Here is a 15,861-nt window from a genome sequence, read left to right on the forward strand (position 1 = left end):
TGTAGGGTACAGCACTCCTAAACTATAATGTTTCAGGAACTGCGGATGATGCAAAATTAATTTAGGTACCAAGCATAGGCTACATCATTGAACTTCGAATCCTAACTACTCAATCCTGATGCTGCAAAGTACTAAAGTCCTAAATCGTGGGATTTTAGAATTTCTGATAGTGAATTGATATTTTAGGTATCAAGCAACGGCTTCACGATGACACTCCCAGTCCGAAATACTCCACCCGAGAGAAGCCGGGGCGGGTCAGCTAGTCATAAAATATATGAAGTGGTTTACGTACATAGATTAAATATTTAAATGGAGGAATGAGTATATAAGTTAACTAGTATACAAGAATTATGAAGATTTCATTTCCTGGCAGCTATACCCCCCTGTCAATGTCATTCAAGTACCAAAATAGCTTTGTACTGTAGACGTCAAGACCTGAAAAATGTTATCAGCTCACCTTCTTCCTCTTAGCGGTGGCGGCGACGCGTCTCGCTCTCAGCGGTTGTCGGGGCCGCGCAGCCGCGTCGCGCGACGCCTCCAGCGTGAGCTCGCTGCGCCGAGTTGCGCCGCCCGCGCCCGCACCGCCGCCACCGCCTCGCTCAAATATCCTGCAAAATACACTCGTTTATAGGCACCATCACGAGTAAAAGGAGGCCTCACAAGTAAAAGGAGGCCTCACAAGTAAAAGGAGGCCTCACATGTAAAAGGGGGCCTCACGTGTAAAGTGTTGTCTCACGAGTAAAAGAGAGCCTCCCATGTTTAAGAGGCTTTACGTGTTCAAGGCGGGGGGCCTACACACACAAAATCACTGACATGTTTAAGAGGATTTCATGTTTTAGGCTCAATACGGTATAATATGAATACTAGTCAAATCAGTGACTTTTTATGAAACGTCAGAACGCGCGCTTAGCATGCGAGCTTCTATGAAATACTGAAATGTAACGTCACAATCAATCGACGTGTTTTTTTAAAAGTTTAATCGATAATTTAAAATGGTTATCACAATTTTAATAAAGCACGTGGATTTTACGTATTTTGGATTTAATAATCACTGAGAAATAATTTATTTTTGACATAGGCAAATACCCAATTTTTGACTTTCCTTTACACAAGTCTAAGCATCTGTTAAAAGTATGATAAATATAGCAAATGGAAAATTAGATGATGTGGATTTAGATTTTTTTCTAATCCCATGGTAACTCTTCGATCGTCCCGGAATGCACGTACTCTGAACGTCAGTCGGTTAAACGGATAGGTGGTGAAAACAGTAACACACCGACACACTTTCGCATTTATAATATTAGTATTGATTTGACTAACTACAATTTACTTATGTACATAAGTAATTGACTTCATATTATATATTTTTATTTTTTGAACAAAAAGGAATAAATTTATTACCTTAAAATAATTTTAATTATAATTTGGGTTTTTGAAACCAATAACTTGCTGGTTTTTCTTGCCAGGAATGGCATTCGGAACCAGTGGTAGATTCATTTTTTATTATATTTCAATTCATATTAAGGGGGCCTATTTATTTCTATTTATATTTTTATTTTTTATTACCAACATAAAAAATGTTTAACAAATCCAATTTAGACACAGCAAAAAACCACGAAGGTTTAAAAAGTGTGTCATTCCGTATACTTCTTTATTACTTACTACTTTATTACTTATTTTATTATATGATTTCTATTTATATTTATTTATTTGTCACATGTTTAGGGGGCCTCGCATGTTTAAGGGGGCCTCGCCTCAGAAATTGCTCACCTAAAGAATCCATTGTAAGAGCCAGTCATTAGCCGCTGGTCGTCACCGCTCCAGCAGCATTCAAACTTATCAAAGATACAATCATTTTCGTACAACGAGCACAGCTTTGAACGAAGATACTCGTGCACCTAAAAAAAAAGGATAAGTTTAGCGATTTTGTTTAAAATCTAGATTCGGAACTATATTTTAGGGCATTATTAAGATAATATTTGAAAAACCAGTCAAGTGCGAGTCGGACTAGCTTACGCAAGGTTCCGTACTATCGCACAAGAAATAACACTTTTTAATTTTTTTTAATTATCGTGGCAGTAATTTTTTCAAATTTTTATTATTTGTTGTACAATAGAAAACATTCTGTAAAATTTTCATCTCTACCATTATGGTTCATGAAATCGCACGGTGAAAATTCGCAGTGCGAGCTTACCCTAAAAGTTTTTTTGAATAAAAAATCTTTCTATATCTATACTTACTGGATATGTTTCTACAGGCTTTGTTTCCATTCTTAGATCCCATACTTTTAAACCTAGGTAATCTCTTGACATCATATATCTGGAATACAAAAATACGAAATAACATTTAGAATTTAAAAACAATATAGCTATCTTGGAGACCTCGCGTGGGGGTCTTCTGGCTCCTCGAACAATTTTGCTTAGCGGTTGCAGTGAAATAAACGTGAAGGTGAAATGGCAGTGAAAGTAAAGTGTAAATTAAGTGAAAGTTATGTGTAAATAAAGTGTTGAACGGCTCATCTACCAGAGTTGCTCAGGCTTAACGTCGCTGATAGAGCAAGATTTTATCCAAGAGATAAAATTTTGCTCAGTGGTCGCATAGTGAAATGAACGTGAAGATTAAGTGACAGTGAAGAGAAAGTGAAATGTAAATGAAGTGAAAGTGAAGTCAAAAGTGAAAGTGAAGCAAAAGTGAAGTCTAGGGAAAATGAAGCGAAAATGAGATAAATATGAAGTATATTTGAGCGACTCACCTGCCAGAGTTGCTCAGCTTGACGTCGCTGATAGAGGAAATGATCTCGGAGAAGAAAGACCTCGCGTGCGGGTCTTCTGGCTCCTCGAACAATTTCGCGTGGCGGTCGCATAACGCCGCCGCGCGCATATCGCATAGCCTTATTGTACCTAAAAGACATTACAGAATATATAAGTTACTGTGATACCAATTTTATAAGACACTAGCTTATGCCCTAGACTTCGGTCTGCACGTACTACACAAATTTCAAACCCCTATCAGTCAGTCAGTCAGCTTTTATATATATGAAAGTATAGATTGGAGTATACTCACCCTTACTACTAGAATATACAAAGAGATTGCATTCAGTCGGGTGGAACTCAGCCGCTGTTATAACCTGAAATATTGATACACATATTTTATAGTAGTTTATAAAACGGGTTATAAACTAATGATTTTAAGCTTATTTCGTTGATAACGACATATTGGGGCCGATTGTCTTGTACACAATCTCTAAACTAAACAAATTAGCAGGTCTAAATCTAGTGCTATCCTTTTCCGCACGCAAGTGACATTACGAAAGTGCCATTTTAGTTTAATTTTGAGATTGTGTACAACGGAATTAGCTACATTGTACAGTATAAGACCAGTGGCCCTACCGCGGTTGTTTGACAGCTACAATCTCACGATCGTAATCATCTCTGATTGGTTAATGCTCGCTCACTATTGGCCACAATGCATTGTTGCTCATTGTTGCAACAAGAATCGCACAAATTCAGCCAATCAGAACAATTGAGATTGTAATAATGATTGATGCAGGTTTTAGACAATCGCCCCGCTGTACATACCACGATTAATTAGGCGATTTTTGACTGCCGATATTTCGATTCAGTTGCAGGAGTCGTGGTCACGACGGGACTGCAGTGCTGCGAGAGTTGATATTCGAGCTGTCATGGGCAGTACTGACCTACCCTGTTTAATTAATCGTGGTATGTATAGATAGTTCAATCCACGAAGACACGCCCCACTATTTTTCGTGCGGCATATGTCCAGCAGTGGACATACGAGTTGTTGGATTGATGGATGGTTGGTGACAGTTACCTCGGTGAGTTCCTCCATATTGGCGGGCTTAATATCGACGATGTTGAAGCTCTGGTCGGTAATCTCGAGGTGCCACAAGTTGATGCGAAGGTCGTCCGCGGACAGGTACGTCTCTTGGTCAGAGTTCAACGAGATCGAGTTTATGTGGTATGTGTGTGCGTTTGCGAATATCCGTCTGCCAACAAACACAGTAAAATTAATCATTAATCATTGTTACTAACTAAACGCGTGACGGGCTACAATTTATGCGTTTGTAGCCCGTCACGCGTTTGTATCGCTCTGACATGTAAGCTAACCTGGGGGACGCCTCGACCATGAGGTCGGCTGGGAGAACGGTGGGCACGCGAAGCTGCGTAACTCGCGCCGGGTCTCGTGGTCTACCACCCTCTTCGCGTGTGTTGTAGCCCGTCACGCGTTTGTCCCGCTCAGACACCTGTAAAGACATAGAAGACATTGTTCTTAATAGTACCTTTCAGGTAGGTACTGTAGACTCGCTTCTCAAAATAGTTCAAATAAACAGCAACTCTTGTAACGACGCAATAAAGTCCAATTCGCTGTGTGAGCTGAATTGCGAAAAATATATAAAAACGCTTTATTTCAAGGGGGCTCCCATACGAAATGTAGGACTTTAAAGTGGAGATTGAATTTGTTGCTTTATGTCAAAAATAGCTACATATTAGAAACTGAAACTTTGTATAATTTCAGTTACATACTGTACTTTAACAACAAATACTAAAATTAGATAAATATTATAAAGAAACGAGATTATTTCATTTTTAATCATCAGTATTTTAACATAACGTCACAATAATGTTAAAAGATGACGCTGCTAATTTTATAAAACCATCTGGAATTATGGGATACCGCGAGGTCTTAGTTCGGGACAAACCAATAGTTATAATAATTCAGTTTTCCCCTCTAATTATATAATGGGTACCTTCAAGTCAAGCGCGCTCCATCTTAGGCTGCATCATCACTTGCCAGGTCTGATTGCAGCCAAGCGCTAGTCTATAAATTTAAAAAAAACAAAATCTCACCTTCCAAAGCTTAATAGTCTTGTCATTTGTGGAGAGGAGGAAGTGCGCTTGGTTCTTTCTCTTGAGCCATCTTATTTTGTTGATTTTCTCCTCTATCTCCAAGGATTTGAGGTAGTCGAACTCCGGCTCGTGCGACTGGAACGTCGAGTAGACGTTGTACTCGCCCTTCTTGGGCACGCATTGCTTTGATGCTGGATCCCTCTACAAACAAAAACCTACTGTTAAGGGGGCTCAGGACGATGCTATCTTCATACAAACGTAGGAGGGTAATTACTACATTATTTGATACTGTACGCTCGAAACTAAGTATTATATCGATTAATCTCGTCATTATCTAGGTTTATTGATATATGAAACATTGAAAAAAATATTGATTTTAAAGTTACGAGCCTCAAAAGATTCATATTTTAACACTAAATTTATGACAACTTTGGACAAATAAATAAGATTAGGGGTATGAAAATTCTAAAGAAATTTAACATTAGACATAGTTTATTTATTCATTAGTTGAAATAACTATGGCAAATGGCATTGCCATAGTTATTTCAAACATAAACTCAGTAGTTTTTTCTCAAAAATACTTTTCCTAAACCCTTGATTTCGGTGAAAATCATCGTGCCTCTCTCACCTTTCTCATACAATATCAAGTGAAAATCAAATAGGTTTGGTCAAGCGGCCTGCGTCACCTTAAAATCTAATACCCATAGTTCGCGACACGTTGACATGGCAATCGGATGGAGACGCTCCGCACACCCGGGGGTGATTACGTAAAACGTTGCAGTAGTGACAGCAACGCGACAGCAGTAGCAATGCAACAGTTCATTTGCTGTCTCTCTTCTTCTCCTTATTTTGCTTTGTGGCTATTGATGTCTCTCTCTAGGCGCTGTTACGTGTGACGTTTGACAGCAATGATCGCGAGATTTACGCCTGTCGCGAGATTAGTACCGGCGTCCCTTCCTCCACGACTCACCTCATACACCAATTGCCATATCGACCTGTTGAACTATACCATTATATTTGGGCTTATACTCTATCCGTGGCAAGAAGTTAGTATAGCGCTCTCTCTGTTACGTAATGCCATACAAATGATAGAGACAAAAATCTCAATGGGCGTTAACCATTTTGAGATACATGACATGCAACGATTGATTGGTGACTCAAAATGGTTAACACCCACTGAGATTTTTGTCTCTATCATTTGTATGGGATTACGTAGTATTATACTAACTACTTTCCGCGGATGACATGAACTGCAATAAAGGAAATAAGTTTGAAACCTTAACAGTAAGGCCACTAGCAATTTGTCATTTCACAACAATATTTCTGTGTAGAGAGCCAACCAAGGATTTCCTCATGGCGAGGTTAGCAGCCACAACAGGATTTTTCTACCAGGAACTTTCCTCTGCTTTCACTTGCCTCTTTGTGAATTAGGTATAAAACACTAATAAATTTCAACTCTACCTATTACGGTCCACGAGATACAGCCCGTTGACAGACGGAACGGACAGCGAAGGCGTCCCGTTGGCGCCCTTGGGTACGGAACCTTAAAAAAATAAAATAAAAAACCAATTACCTGAAATATAACAACTCTGCCGCCTTTGTCGCCGGTGGCGAGAAGCTCGCCGTCATGGTTGAACTCGACGCATGATATCAGGTCGGCCTCCGTCACGTCGTCCTCGAGGGTGCCTTTCACTTGACTGAAACACCATGTCGTCTCCCCACCATTGCCTGCAATTTTGATCGGCGTTGATAAGTCTCAAAATATGTATAAGTATATTTATTGGTTGGTGTCTCAAAATGGAAAGAAGTTAGTACAGCGCTCTCTGTAAGTAATCCCATACAAATGATAGAGACAAAAATCCCAATGAGCGTTAAACATTTTGAGACAAAAACCAATCACAAACATGTTTTCAAAAAAACATTCGAAATTCAATTCGAAAATGTTTTCAAAAACATTCGAAATTTAAATAGAAAACGTAGTTTTCGTTTGTGATTGATTGATTGATTGGTGCCTCAAAATGGTTAACGCCTAATGAGATTTTTTGCCTCTATCATTTGTATGGGATTTTGTAACAGAGCGCGCTATACTAACTTCTTTCCAGGGATAGGGTAAAGTCATTCTTGTTTAGAAATTGGGTACAACAGAATCAGTTACATCATTACGTTTGTGATTGAATATAATATATATAAAGTATAACGCGTTAAATTTTACTCCTCAGGCGCCATTTTAACTTTCTGTGTCAAATCTCATGTGAAAAGTACGATTTTAGTTCTTATTTTAAAGGTGAACCGTACTTTTGACATGACAGTTGACCCATAGAGTTAAAATGGCGCGTGAGGAGTAATTTTGTATGGACTATAGTTATCATTTAAAGTAAGTCGTCATTAAAGTCATGAACTGTTAACTAATAAACGGAATTTCTATGCAAATTGGGTGTCGTGTGACGTCATGGTGCTAATTGAGACTAATACAATTCCGTGCGAGTTTCCAATTGCTACAGCATCATTTATTTAGGTACTAGCTGATGCCCGCGACTTCGTACGCGTGGATTTAGGTTTTTAAAAATCCCGTGGGAACTCTGATTTCCCGGGATAAAAAGTAGCCTATGCCACTCTACAGGTCTTTAACTATACCCATGCAAAAAATCACGTCGATCCGTTGCTCCGTTGCGACGTGATTGAAGGACAAACCAACAAACAAACACATTTCCACATTTATAATAGGGGGAGTGAAACAATCATACAAGTTGCTTTTGTCAGTTATCTTGTAGAGATAAACAGTTTACTATGTCGTACAGTGCGCGGCAGAAACTAATGTACATCCACATTTAGAAGGAGATAGCAGATTTGTAGAGCGTTGTCCCTGTCATTGCGACCGATAAAACGTCATATAGGTATGAGTGACAGAGACAACGCTCTACAAGCCGAAATGTCATTCTAAGACGAAATTTGGTACAGAGATAGCTTGCATCCCGGGGAAGGGCTACTTTTTATCCCGGAATATCAAAGTTCCCACGGAATTTTAAAAATCGAAAGTCACGCGGACGAAGTCGCGGGTATCACCTAGTTTTTACATATTTTCTTCAGAATAGTATTAGAAATCATGTCATGCATTGCCAGACACAGGCTGAGATCTATAGAGCGCACTTTGACTTTGCTCAGACTTAATATTGAGTTAAAATGAGGCAACTTATGTTTTTTTTTTTAATTTATACAATAAAATGCAGGTACAATAGAGATATGAATGTGAGAGATATAGCTCTGTCTCGTTTTAACTCTGTCTTAAATCTAAGCTAATTTAGAGTGCGCTCTATAGTTGTCACCTTTAGGGTGAGATCTATAGAGCGCCCTTAGGGTGAGATCTATAGAGCGCCTTTGCTTAGGGTGAGATCTATAGAGCGCGCCCTTAGGGTGAGATCTATAGAGCGCCCTTAGGGTGAGATCTATAGAGCGCCCTTAGGATAAGATCTATAGAGCGCCCTTAGCTTAGGGTGAGATCTATAGAGCACCTTTAGCTTATGGTGAGATCTATAGAGCGCGCCCTTAGGGTGAGATCTATAGAGCGCCCTTAGCTTAGGGTGAGATCTATAGAGCGCGCCCTTAGGGTGAGATCTATAGAGCGCCCTTAGCTTAGGGGGAGATCTATAGAGCGCGCCCTTAGGGTGAGATCTATAGAGCGCCCTTAGCTTAGGGGGAGATCTATAGAGCGCGCCCTTAGGGTGAGATCTATAGAGCGCACTGACTTTGCTTAGACTTAAGGCAGTCAAGTCAGAATCAGAATCAGTACCACTATCGTCAAAGATTAGTGTAATACAAACCAAACAAAATCTAGTTAGTAACTAGCAGCAACAGTAATGTTAGTCAAACGAGAAAAACGTCTAAAAATATGCAATAGATTAGATTAGAAAGATAGATGCGATAGATTTGTAAATGCAATGTACTCTACAAACAATAGGTTACTAGTTACAACTAATAAAATAAAGATAAGTTCTCTCAACAGTTTTTTGTTCACGAAATGATCAATCTCGCTCTACAGTACGGCCATTACGAACGAGCGAACGGGGCCATAAATCATTGCGATCAGAGGTTATGAGAGGGAGGGGCAATGCACGCACAACAGACGGAAACGTTTAAGTGCGGAAACCAGCCCAGAGTGAAGAAGAAGAAGAGTTATGAGAATGCCGCAGAAGTCATTATCGATAAAGGGAATGCCGTTCGGACGCAGGTAGTAGATGCAGGTAAAAAATATGGGCACCTGTTATCTTCTATCGACAATTCCTTTTGTTACTGTTACACACAACACCAGAGCGTCGGTTTCAGTTCCATAAGGCATGTAAGTGCGAGCGAGAGGTCCAATAAAAATAATTTATGGCCCAGTTCGCACTTTCGTAACGGCCCTAGTATAGTTCATACCCACTTTTATACACTTTTTATTTTATTTTTAAACTTTCATGGTGACCATTTTTAAATTATTAATATTTGTTGTTATAACAGCGACACGTATATTTACGTTACTATCTCTTGGCTAAACTACGATTGGCTGAACTTATGGTATTCTTATTGCAACAATGCATTGTAACCAATAATGAATAAGCGTCAACCAATCAGAGGTGATTGCGATCATGACATTGTAGCTGTTATTCCACCGCAATCGAGCTGAGAAATACACATTCTGTGACAATTTCAACTCTCTACCTATTACAGTTCACAAGATACAACCTGGCTGACAGACAGACGGACAGACGGACGGACAGCAGAGCTTAGTAATATGGTCCAATTGACACCCATCGGATACTGAACCCTAAAGAGGTGCAAACAACAAATTATACCAAGGCTAGAGAAACTAAGGCTCAGATCTATAGTGCACACTTTGACTATGCTCAGACTTAAGATTGAGTTAAAACGAGACAGATGTGTGAGAGAAATAGCTCTGTCTCATCAAGTCTTAGCTAAGACAGAGTGCGCTCTATAGATCTCACCCTAAAATACAATTTGCAAGTCTAAAGAGCTAGAATTAATCAATTCATGTTGTACATACAATCACAGTGAGTGTTCCAGTGCAAACGGCACAACGTTTGTCTCCAAGCGATATTATCTTGACTCCTTATACGATGGTTGGACTGCCACGGGGCTTCCTTCTTTTTTAACATTGTCGCTACATAGTCACATTTATGGAAAGACTAAAAACTTTTTGGCACTTGAAAATTAGGTCACTGCATTATGAAAATTTATTAAAAAACTTCGTACCGCCTAACAGTTGATTCTTTTTCAGGCAATTTTTTCTCTCCGTAAGAACCATCCTCATACTTCAAGGAATATTATAAAAGAATTAGCGAAATCGGTTCAGCTGTTCTCGAGATTTGCGATGAGCAACACATTTAGTAATTCATTTTTATATTATAGAAGATAAGACAACCGCTAATACAAAACTTCTCTTTTTTGGAAATTGATTAAGAAAATAAAATTCAAAGTCCTGACTGACTGACTGCCTGACTGACTGACTTAAATATATTATCAATGCTCAGCCTAAACCGCTGGTCCTAGAGACATGAAGTTTGGTGGGTCTGTTCTTTGTAAAGAGTAGGTATCTACTAAGAAATTTTCGAAATTCCACCCCTAAGGGGGGTAAATAGGGTATAGAAGTTTGTATGTAAGTCTGTCGTTTTTAAAGTTACATCGATGAAATTTGGTATTTAGGCTTTCAGTTAAGAATAAAAAATGCATGTTTCACGGTTTTTGAGAATCCTACTCCCAAGGGGGTTAGGGGATGAAAGTTTGTATGAGTAAACTACCCCCATTCCAATTTTCCAAATACTCCCCGAGCGAAGCCGGGGCGGGTCAGCTAGTAATAAATAAACCTGCATAAAGAGGTCACGATATTAAAACTCGAATTTTTATATGACTGCCAAAAAAAGGAGTGTAATGTTTTCAGGTTCATGTATTTTTGTATGTGAGTTTATTTATTCCACCATAACTTCTAAATAACTAAACAGATTTGGATGTATGGGGTATCATTAGAATCCATACATCATCCTGAGTGACACTAGCTATAATTTTTTTTAAAAACATTAAATATAGCAATTGAATGCCACCATTTTCAAATGTGTTTTTTTTTATCTTTAATTTGTTTTCGGCAGGACAATCGTGTTTTTAAATTACAAGTTAACTAAAAAAAATTGTTTATTTAAAAAGCTATAACATAGTGACATCACTTTAAAATAATATCAAATAATAATAACTAATTAAAACATTGGCACTATTGAACATTGAACAAGGTAACTATGTTATACTTAATAGCAAAACCAAAAAAGAAAATACTATTAAAAATGAGTTTAGTTTAGTTAATAATTAATTAGAACACATTTTAACTCAAACGTTACTAAACTGTGAATGTAAAACAAAGCTTTTTCGAAAACCAGTTTCTGAACATTGTAATAGTTATTTAATACTCTTCAATAGAAGTGTGTAATACAATATCCTTCTTTTGTGAAGCTGGTATTGTGATGGGGCATGTCTGTACAAAAGGAACTAGCATTTATGTACTAGCGTATGGTAATTGTTGTTATATAAATGGGAAGGCAATGTCACTAGGCAATTGTTGTAATAGTTTAGACATTGCTGCAAGGTTATATCTAGAAATTAAAGTTTGTTGTGGGTCTTCTCAGACCTGGGCGCGTTTGGAACCCTCGTAGCTTTAGTTTTAAGTTTGCGTAAAAACTATTACCGCTATATTATCATCTTAAAAATGCAACAACCGACCATCAAAAAGTGTAATTTATTACCTATTTTGATTAAACCATTTGATTTGATTTGATTTAAAATGACGAATTAATGTTTACCTTTACAGTGGTTTGATGCAGGTAGCTCTACGGTAGCTCTATTTTTGTTTGATTTCACGTCACCATAGCCTGTTTGACATTTATCGACGATTCAGGATCAAACTGAGAGTTCCCTCTGCTAGTGTTTATGTTCTTTGGTCTACTATTTGGGGGGGTTGTTCTCTCAGTCACAAACCAGGAATTCAAATCTTTTCCTAGCAAGATTTTCTGTACAGTAGACCTCTCTGTTTATATGTTTATTTTTAACCAACTACATAACTATATTCCTTACTTTGTCCCTGCAGAATTTCTGTTTTCCTATGGGACTGTTTTTTTTAAATTTTAAGAGATAAGTAATGTATAGTATGTAGCTCCAATAATTGCCAGTGTCCAAATTTCAGGGGCACTGGTGATGAGTGAACAGTAGGCCTAGTGGCCAAAGGCACTCCGGATGCAATACTCAAGAGAGAAGCAGGTTTGAAACCTGCCAGCTCTGTAATGTTTGATGTGTATTTAAAACTATTTCATCATCATCACGATCAACCCATCGCCGGCTCACTACAGAACACGGGTCTCCTCTCAGAGTGAGAAGAGTTTTGGCCATAGTCATGCTGGCCATGTGTGGATTGGTAGACTTCACACACCTTTGAGAACATTATGGAGAACTCTCAGGCATGCAGGTTTCCTCACGACATTTTCCTTCACTGTCAAAGCAAGTGATATTTAATTACTTAAAACGCACATAACTCCGAAAAGTTAGGTGTGTGCCCGGGATTGAACCCTGACCTTCGATTAGAAGGCGGACGCCCTAACCAATAGGCTTTCCTAGCTAATAATTATTATTTCCTTAACTGTAACTAGAACTTAGAAATTACACCTGCTTATTGAGGCCACAAGGAAAATTGACACAAGTTTGGTACACAGCCAAGTAAAAACAAATAATTTAATCCTAGTATTGCCTCAAATGTATGCACCTATGATAGTGAAGGAAAACATCTTGAGGAAACCTGCGTGCCTGAGTTCTCTTTTACATTCCCAAAGTGCCAACTTAGCCCGCATGGCAGACTACAGCCTAAACCCACTGGCAATGGCTTGAGATGATTTTTAGAGTTCCGTACCCAAAGGGTAAAACGGTATTACTAAGACTCAGCTGTCCGTCCATCTCTGTCTGTCGGCTAGCTTTTCACTGCCCAACAGTTTAACTAATTTTAATGAAATTTGGTACAGAGTTACCTTACATTCTGGGGAAGGACGTAAGCTACTTTTTATCCCGGAAAATAAAAGAGTTCCCACTGGATTTTTAAAAATTAAATTTTTAAAAGACACTTTCGCATTTATAATATTAGTATGGATGGTACGAAACCTTTTGTACGCAACGCCGACTACGATTCGGACTTGGCCGAATTTTTTATTCTGGGAAACAAATGATTCTAATTGAGTATTAGTGAAAACACCTAAATGTTATGGGCAGGAGCAAGACTAAACAATAATTCATACTGATGGAAATAGATACAATGAAAGTCCATAGAAACTATGATATCAATAATAATTATTCATTAATATTTATTACGCATGATATCACTTTGTTTATTACAATTTAACCTTTGAGTGAACTGCAAATGCTTTTCTATATTATCTTCTACTAGATGATGGTTGTGACTTCATCCGCTGGAGTTAGTTTGTTTTAAGATCCTGTGGGAACTGGGATTTTCCAGGAAAAATTAAAAAACCGTGCGCACCGAGGGTTCCGTACTTGGGCATTTTTTTTTACATTTCGTGTGATAAATCAAAAACTATTATGCATAAAAATAAATTTGTTTTAGAATGTGCAGGTAAATTCAGGCCATTTGATTATGATACCCCACTTAGTATAGTTATCTAATATATTACTTTGAAAATTGAAAATACTACATAGTTATTTGTTCACGAGCACATTTTCATTTTTTTTGTGATGTAAACCCAAATTCACGGTTTTCAGATTTTCCTATGTCTGCTATAACACCTGCCTACCTGCCATATTTTATGATTCTAGGTCAACAGGAAGTACCCTGTAGATTTCTACTTATCTTTCCTCTCGATAGGGTCTAATATTGAAAGAAAGTTGGAAATTGTAGTTATTACATTGATTGTATCAAAGAATAGCATTTAAGAATCAATGGGAGCTAACACATAGTTTTCTCATTATAACAATTATTATTGTAAGTGGCTTTTGCAGTAACCAAACACATCATCTAGTAGAATAATGAACTCCTCTGCCTACAATGCCTACATAACATGTCAAGTGTGCAAATCAGCACTTAAATAAGTTGGTTGGTGCCTACAGTATGACCAATGGATGAGTTAATACCGATAGACAGAACTTTACCTTATCAAAAGAGCATTCAATACTAAGTACATATTATTTTAAAAAAAGACTTACAAAAGGTGGAAAGGAAGAAAGTTATAATCAAACTGAATCTAGCTAGGTATGTAATTATACCAGGAATAAACTAAATGGCAATAAATATGATGGTATGCAACACTTAATTATCAAAAAACACTTTCGAGATTAAAACACTCTCGATTTGACTTGTAAACGGGTTAGTTATGAACGCCGCTGATGATTTTAATGAACAATTATCTAAAACAGGTTTAATTTATGTGGGTACACAAAAAAGTACTCTCACCTGCATTTAGCCTCATTGTATACGTTACGATATAGACAAATGCCGCTTGGAAATGTTTCAATGTTAGTCCTAATTGCAAAAATCTGTTGACCATTGCCGTATGACCTTCGATTTGCGATCAACAAACGCAGACATCTGATCACACAAACAAATGTTATTTTACGCAATTGTATGCACCCGACGCTTCAATAAACGGCATCAATCGACCACAAAACTGTTGCGAGAACCATCTTTTCACTACATACATAGCGAACAGTGAAAAAAGAGCAGAATGTTAGAACTTTAGGCTTTAGTACAGTAACCAAACACTTCCCACTCAAATAATATATCGTCACAACTATGTAAACACTAAAAACTAATATCCACACTAAGTTTAAAGAACATTGCATTTACCGTCGGAGTTCGAACGATAAAACATCTTCGACTTATTGCGATTTCCGATTCCGATTTCGCCCTTGTCTAGCGGGCGCTAAAAGTCATCACTTACCGGCCATGACAAAGCCCAGCACAAAACTTATAGAAGTTCGATAGTTTTAGTACACAATCACCACAATATTTTGCTAAAACATTACACAGATTTGCCGATGAAAACTGATTAAAATCATTTCAAAGTCACATCGGTAAAACGCAATGGCGCTCAGAAAATTCACAAATACATAAAATAATTACTGCAGAACTGGGTGTTGCCGTGCCTAAACTTAAAATTTCTACCTTTCTTGGTTGATTCTACGCTTTTGTTAAATTGTAACGGGCTTTTTTAAAAATTGTCACGATTTTGAAGATTTAAGCTTCTTTAGTCTTTACGCCAGATTAATATTTAGTGCAATAGTACGGCTGCTATAATACCGCTTGGCACATAAAGTCGTATTGTAATATTCCAATTATATGGTGGTAGGTAAGGTACAAAGTTATCTTGCCAAAAAATATTGCATGCTACATATTAACACGTCTAAATGAAAAAAGGGAAATCGTGTTCATCGTAATATTATTGTGATGTCCTACCTAGAAATATATTTTGATTCAATAAAATATTGTAATAATATGTAATGTAACTAGTTATACCCATATTATAAATGCGAAAGTGTGTTTGTTTGTTTGTCTGTTGGTTTGCCCTTTAATCTTATCGCAAAGGAGCAATGGATCGACGTGATTCTTTGCATAGGTAGGTATGGTTAAGGATTTGGAGAGTGACACTTTTATCCCAGAAGCTTACAGTTCCCACGGGATTTGAAAAATCTAAATCCACGCGGAAGAAGTCGTGGGCATCAACTAGTTGTACCTACTATATTTTGTCCTGTAAAATCCATTGAATCAAAATATAATATTTCTAGCTAAGGCATCACGACATGGTGGATTTATAATTTCCCTTTGTTAGTTTGGACGCATTATATGCCGCATTGTTTCATTATTGTTGCTACGGCGTAATTTTAAACAAAAACCTCTAACTTAGACTTGAAGAAGACTATAACAACCTACCTACTTTCAATTTCAAAGGATTATAATCCGTTT

At 37.7% G+C, this 15,861-nt stretch overlaps 1 protein-coding gene and 1 long non-coding RNA gene across 5 annotated transcripts in view; both read right to left on the reverse strand.

Annotated features, from left to right (window-relative positions):
* LOC138404066 (uncharacterized) overlaps nucleotides 1-15,861 on the reverse strand; it is a 70,965-nt gene that overhangs the window by 36,814 nt on the left and 18,290 nt on the right. The window lies entirely within an intron of this gene.
* tws (protein phosphatase 2 regulatory subunit tws) overlaps nucleotides 1-15,861 on the reverse strand; it is a 31,307-nt gene that overhangs the window by 3,611 nt on the left and 11,835 nt on the right. The window contains exons 1-10 of one of the 4 annotated variants that reach the window (XM_034981408.2): nucleotides 14,840-15,046; nucleotides 6,442-6,596; nucleotides 4,869-5,069; nucleotides 4,128-4,264; nucleotides 3,832-4,006; nucleotides 3,064-3,127; nucleotides 2,753-2,900; nucleotides 2,241-2,319; nucleotides 1,771-1,898; nucleotides 458-608 (exon numbers count right to left, since the gene is read on the reverse strand). In XM_034981408.2, coding sequence (XP_034837299.1) covers nucleotides 458-608; nucleotides 1,771-1,898; nucleotides 2,241-2,319; nucleotides 2,753-2,900; nucleotides 3,064-3,127; nucleotides 3,832-4,006; nucleotides 4,128-4,264; nucleotides 4,869-5,069; nucleotides 6,442-6,596; nucleotides 14,840-14,846 — 1,245 coding nt within the window. In that variant the 5' untranslated portion in view covers nucleotides 14,847-15,046. Of the gene's footprint in view, nucleotides 1-457; nucleotides 609-1,770; nucleotides 1,899-2,240; nucleotides 2,320-2,752; nucleotides 2,901-3,063; nucleotides 3,128-3,831; nucleotides 4,007-4,127; nucleotides 4,265-4,868; nucleotides 5,070-6,441; nucleotides 6,597-9,906; nucleotides 10,148-14,745; nucleotides 15,047-15,861 lie in introns of those variants that run through there. The other 3 variants (XM_034981407.2, XM_034981406.2, XM_034981405.2) reach the window with 3 other exon arrangements.

Source organism: Maniola hyperantus, chromosome 24, assembly GCF_902806685.2.
Source record: "Maniola hyperantus chromosome 24, iAphHyp1.2, whole genome shotgun sequence".
NCBI classification, from domain to species: Eukaryota; Metazoa; Arthropoda; class Insecta; order Lepidoptera; family Nymphalidae; genus Maniola; species Maniola hyperantus.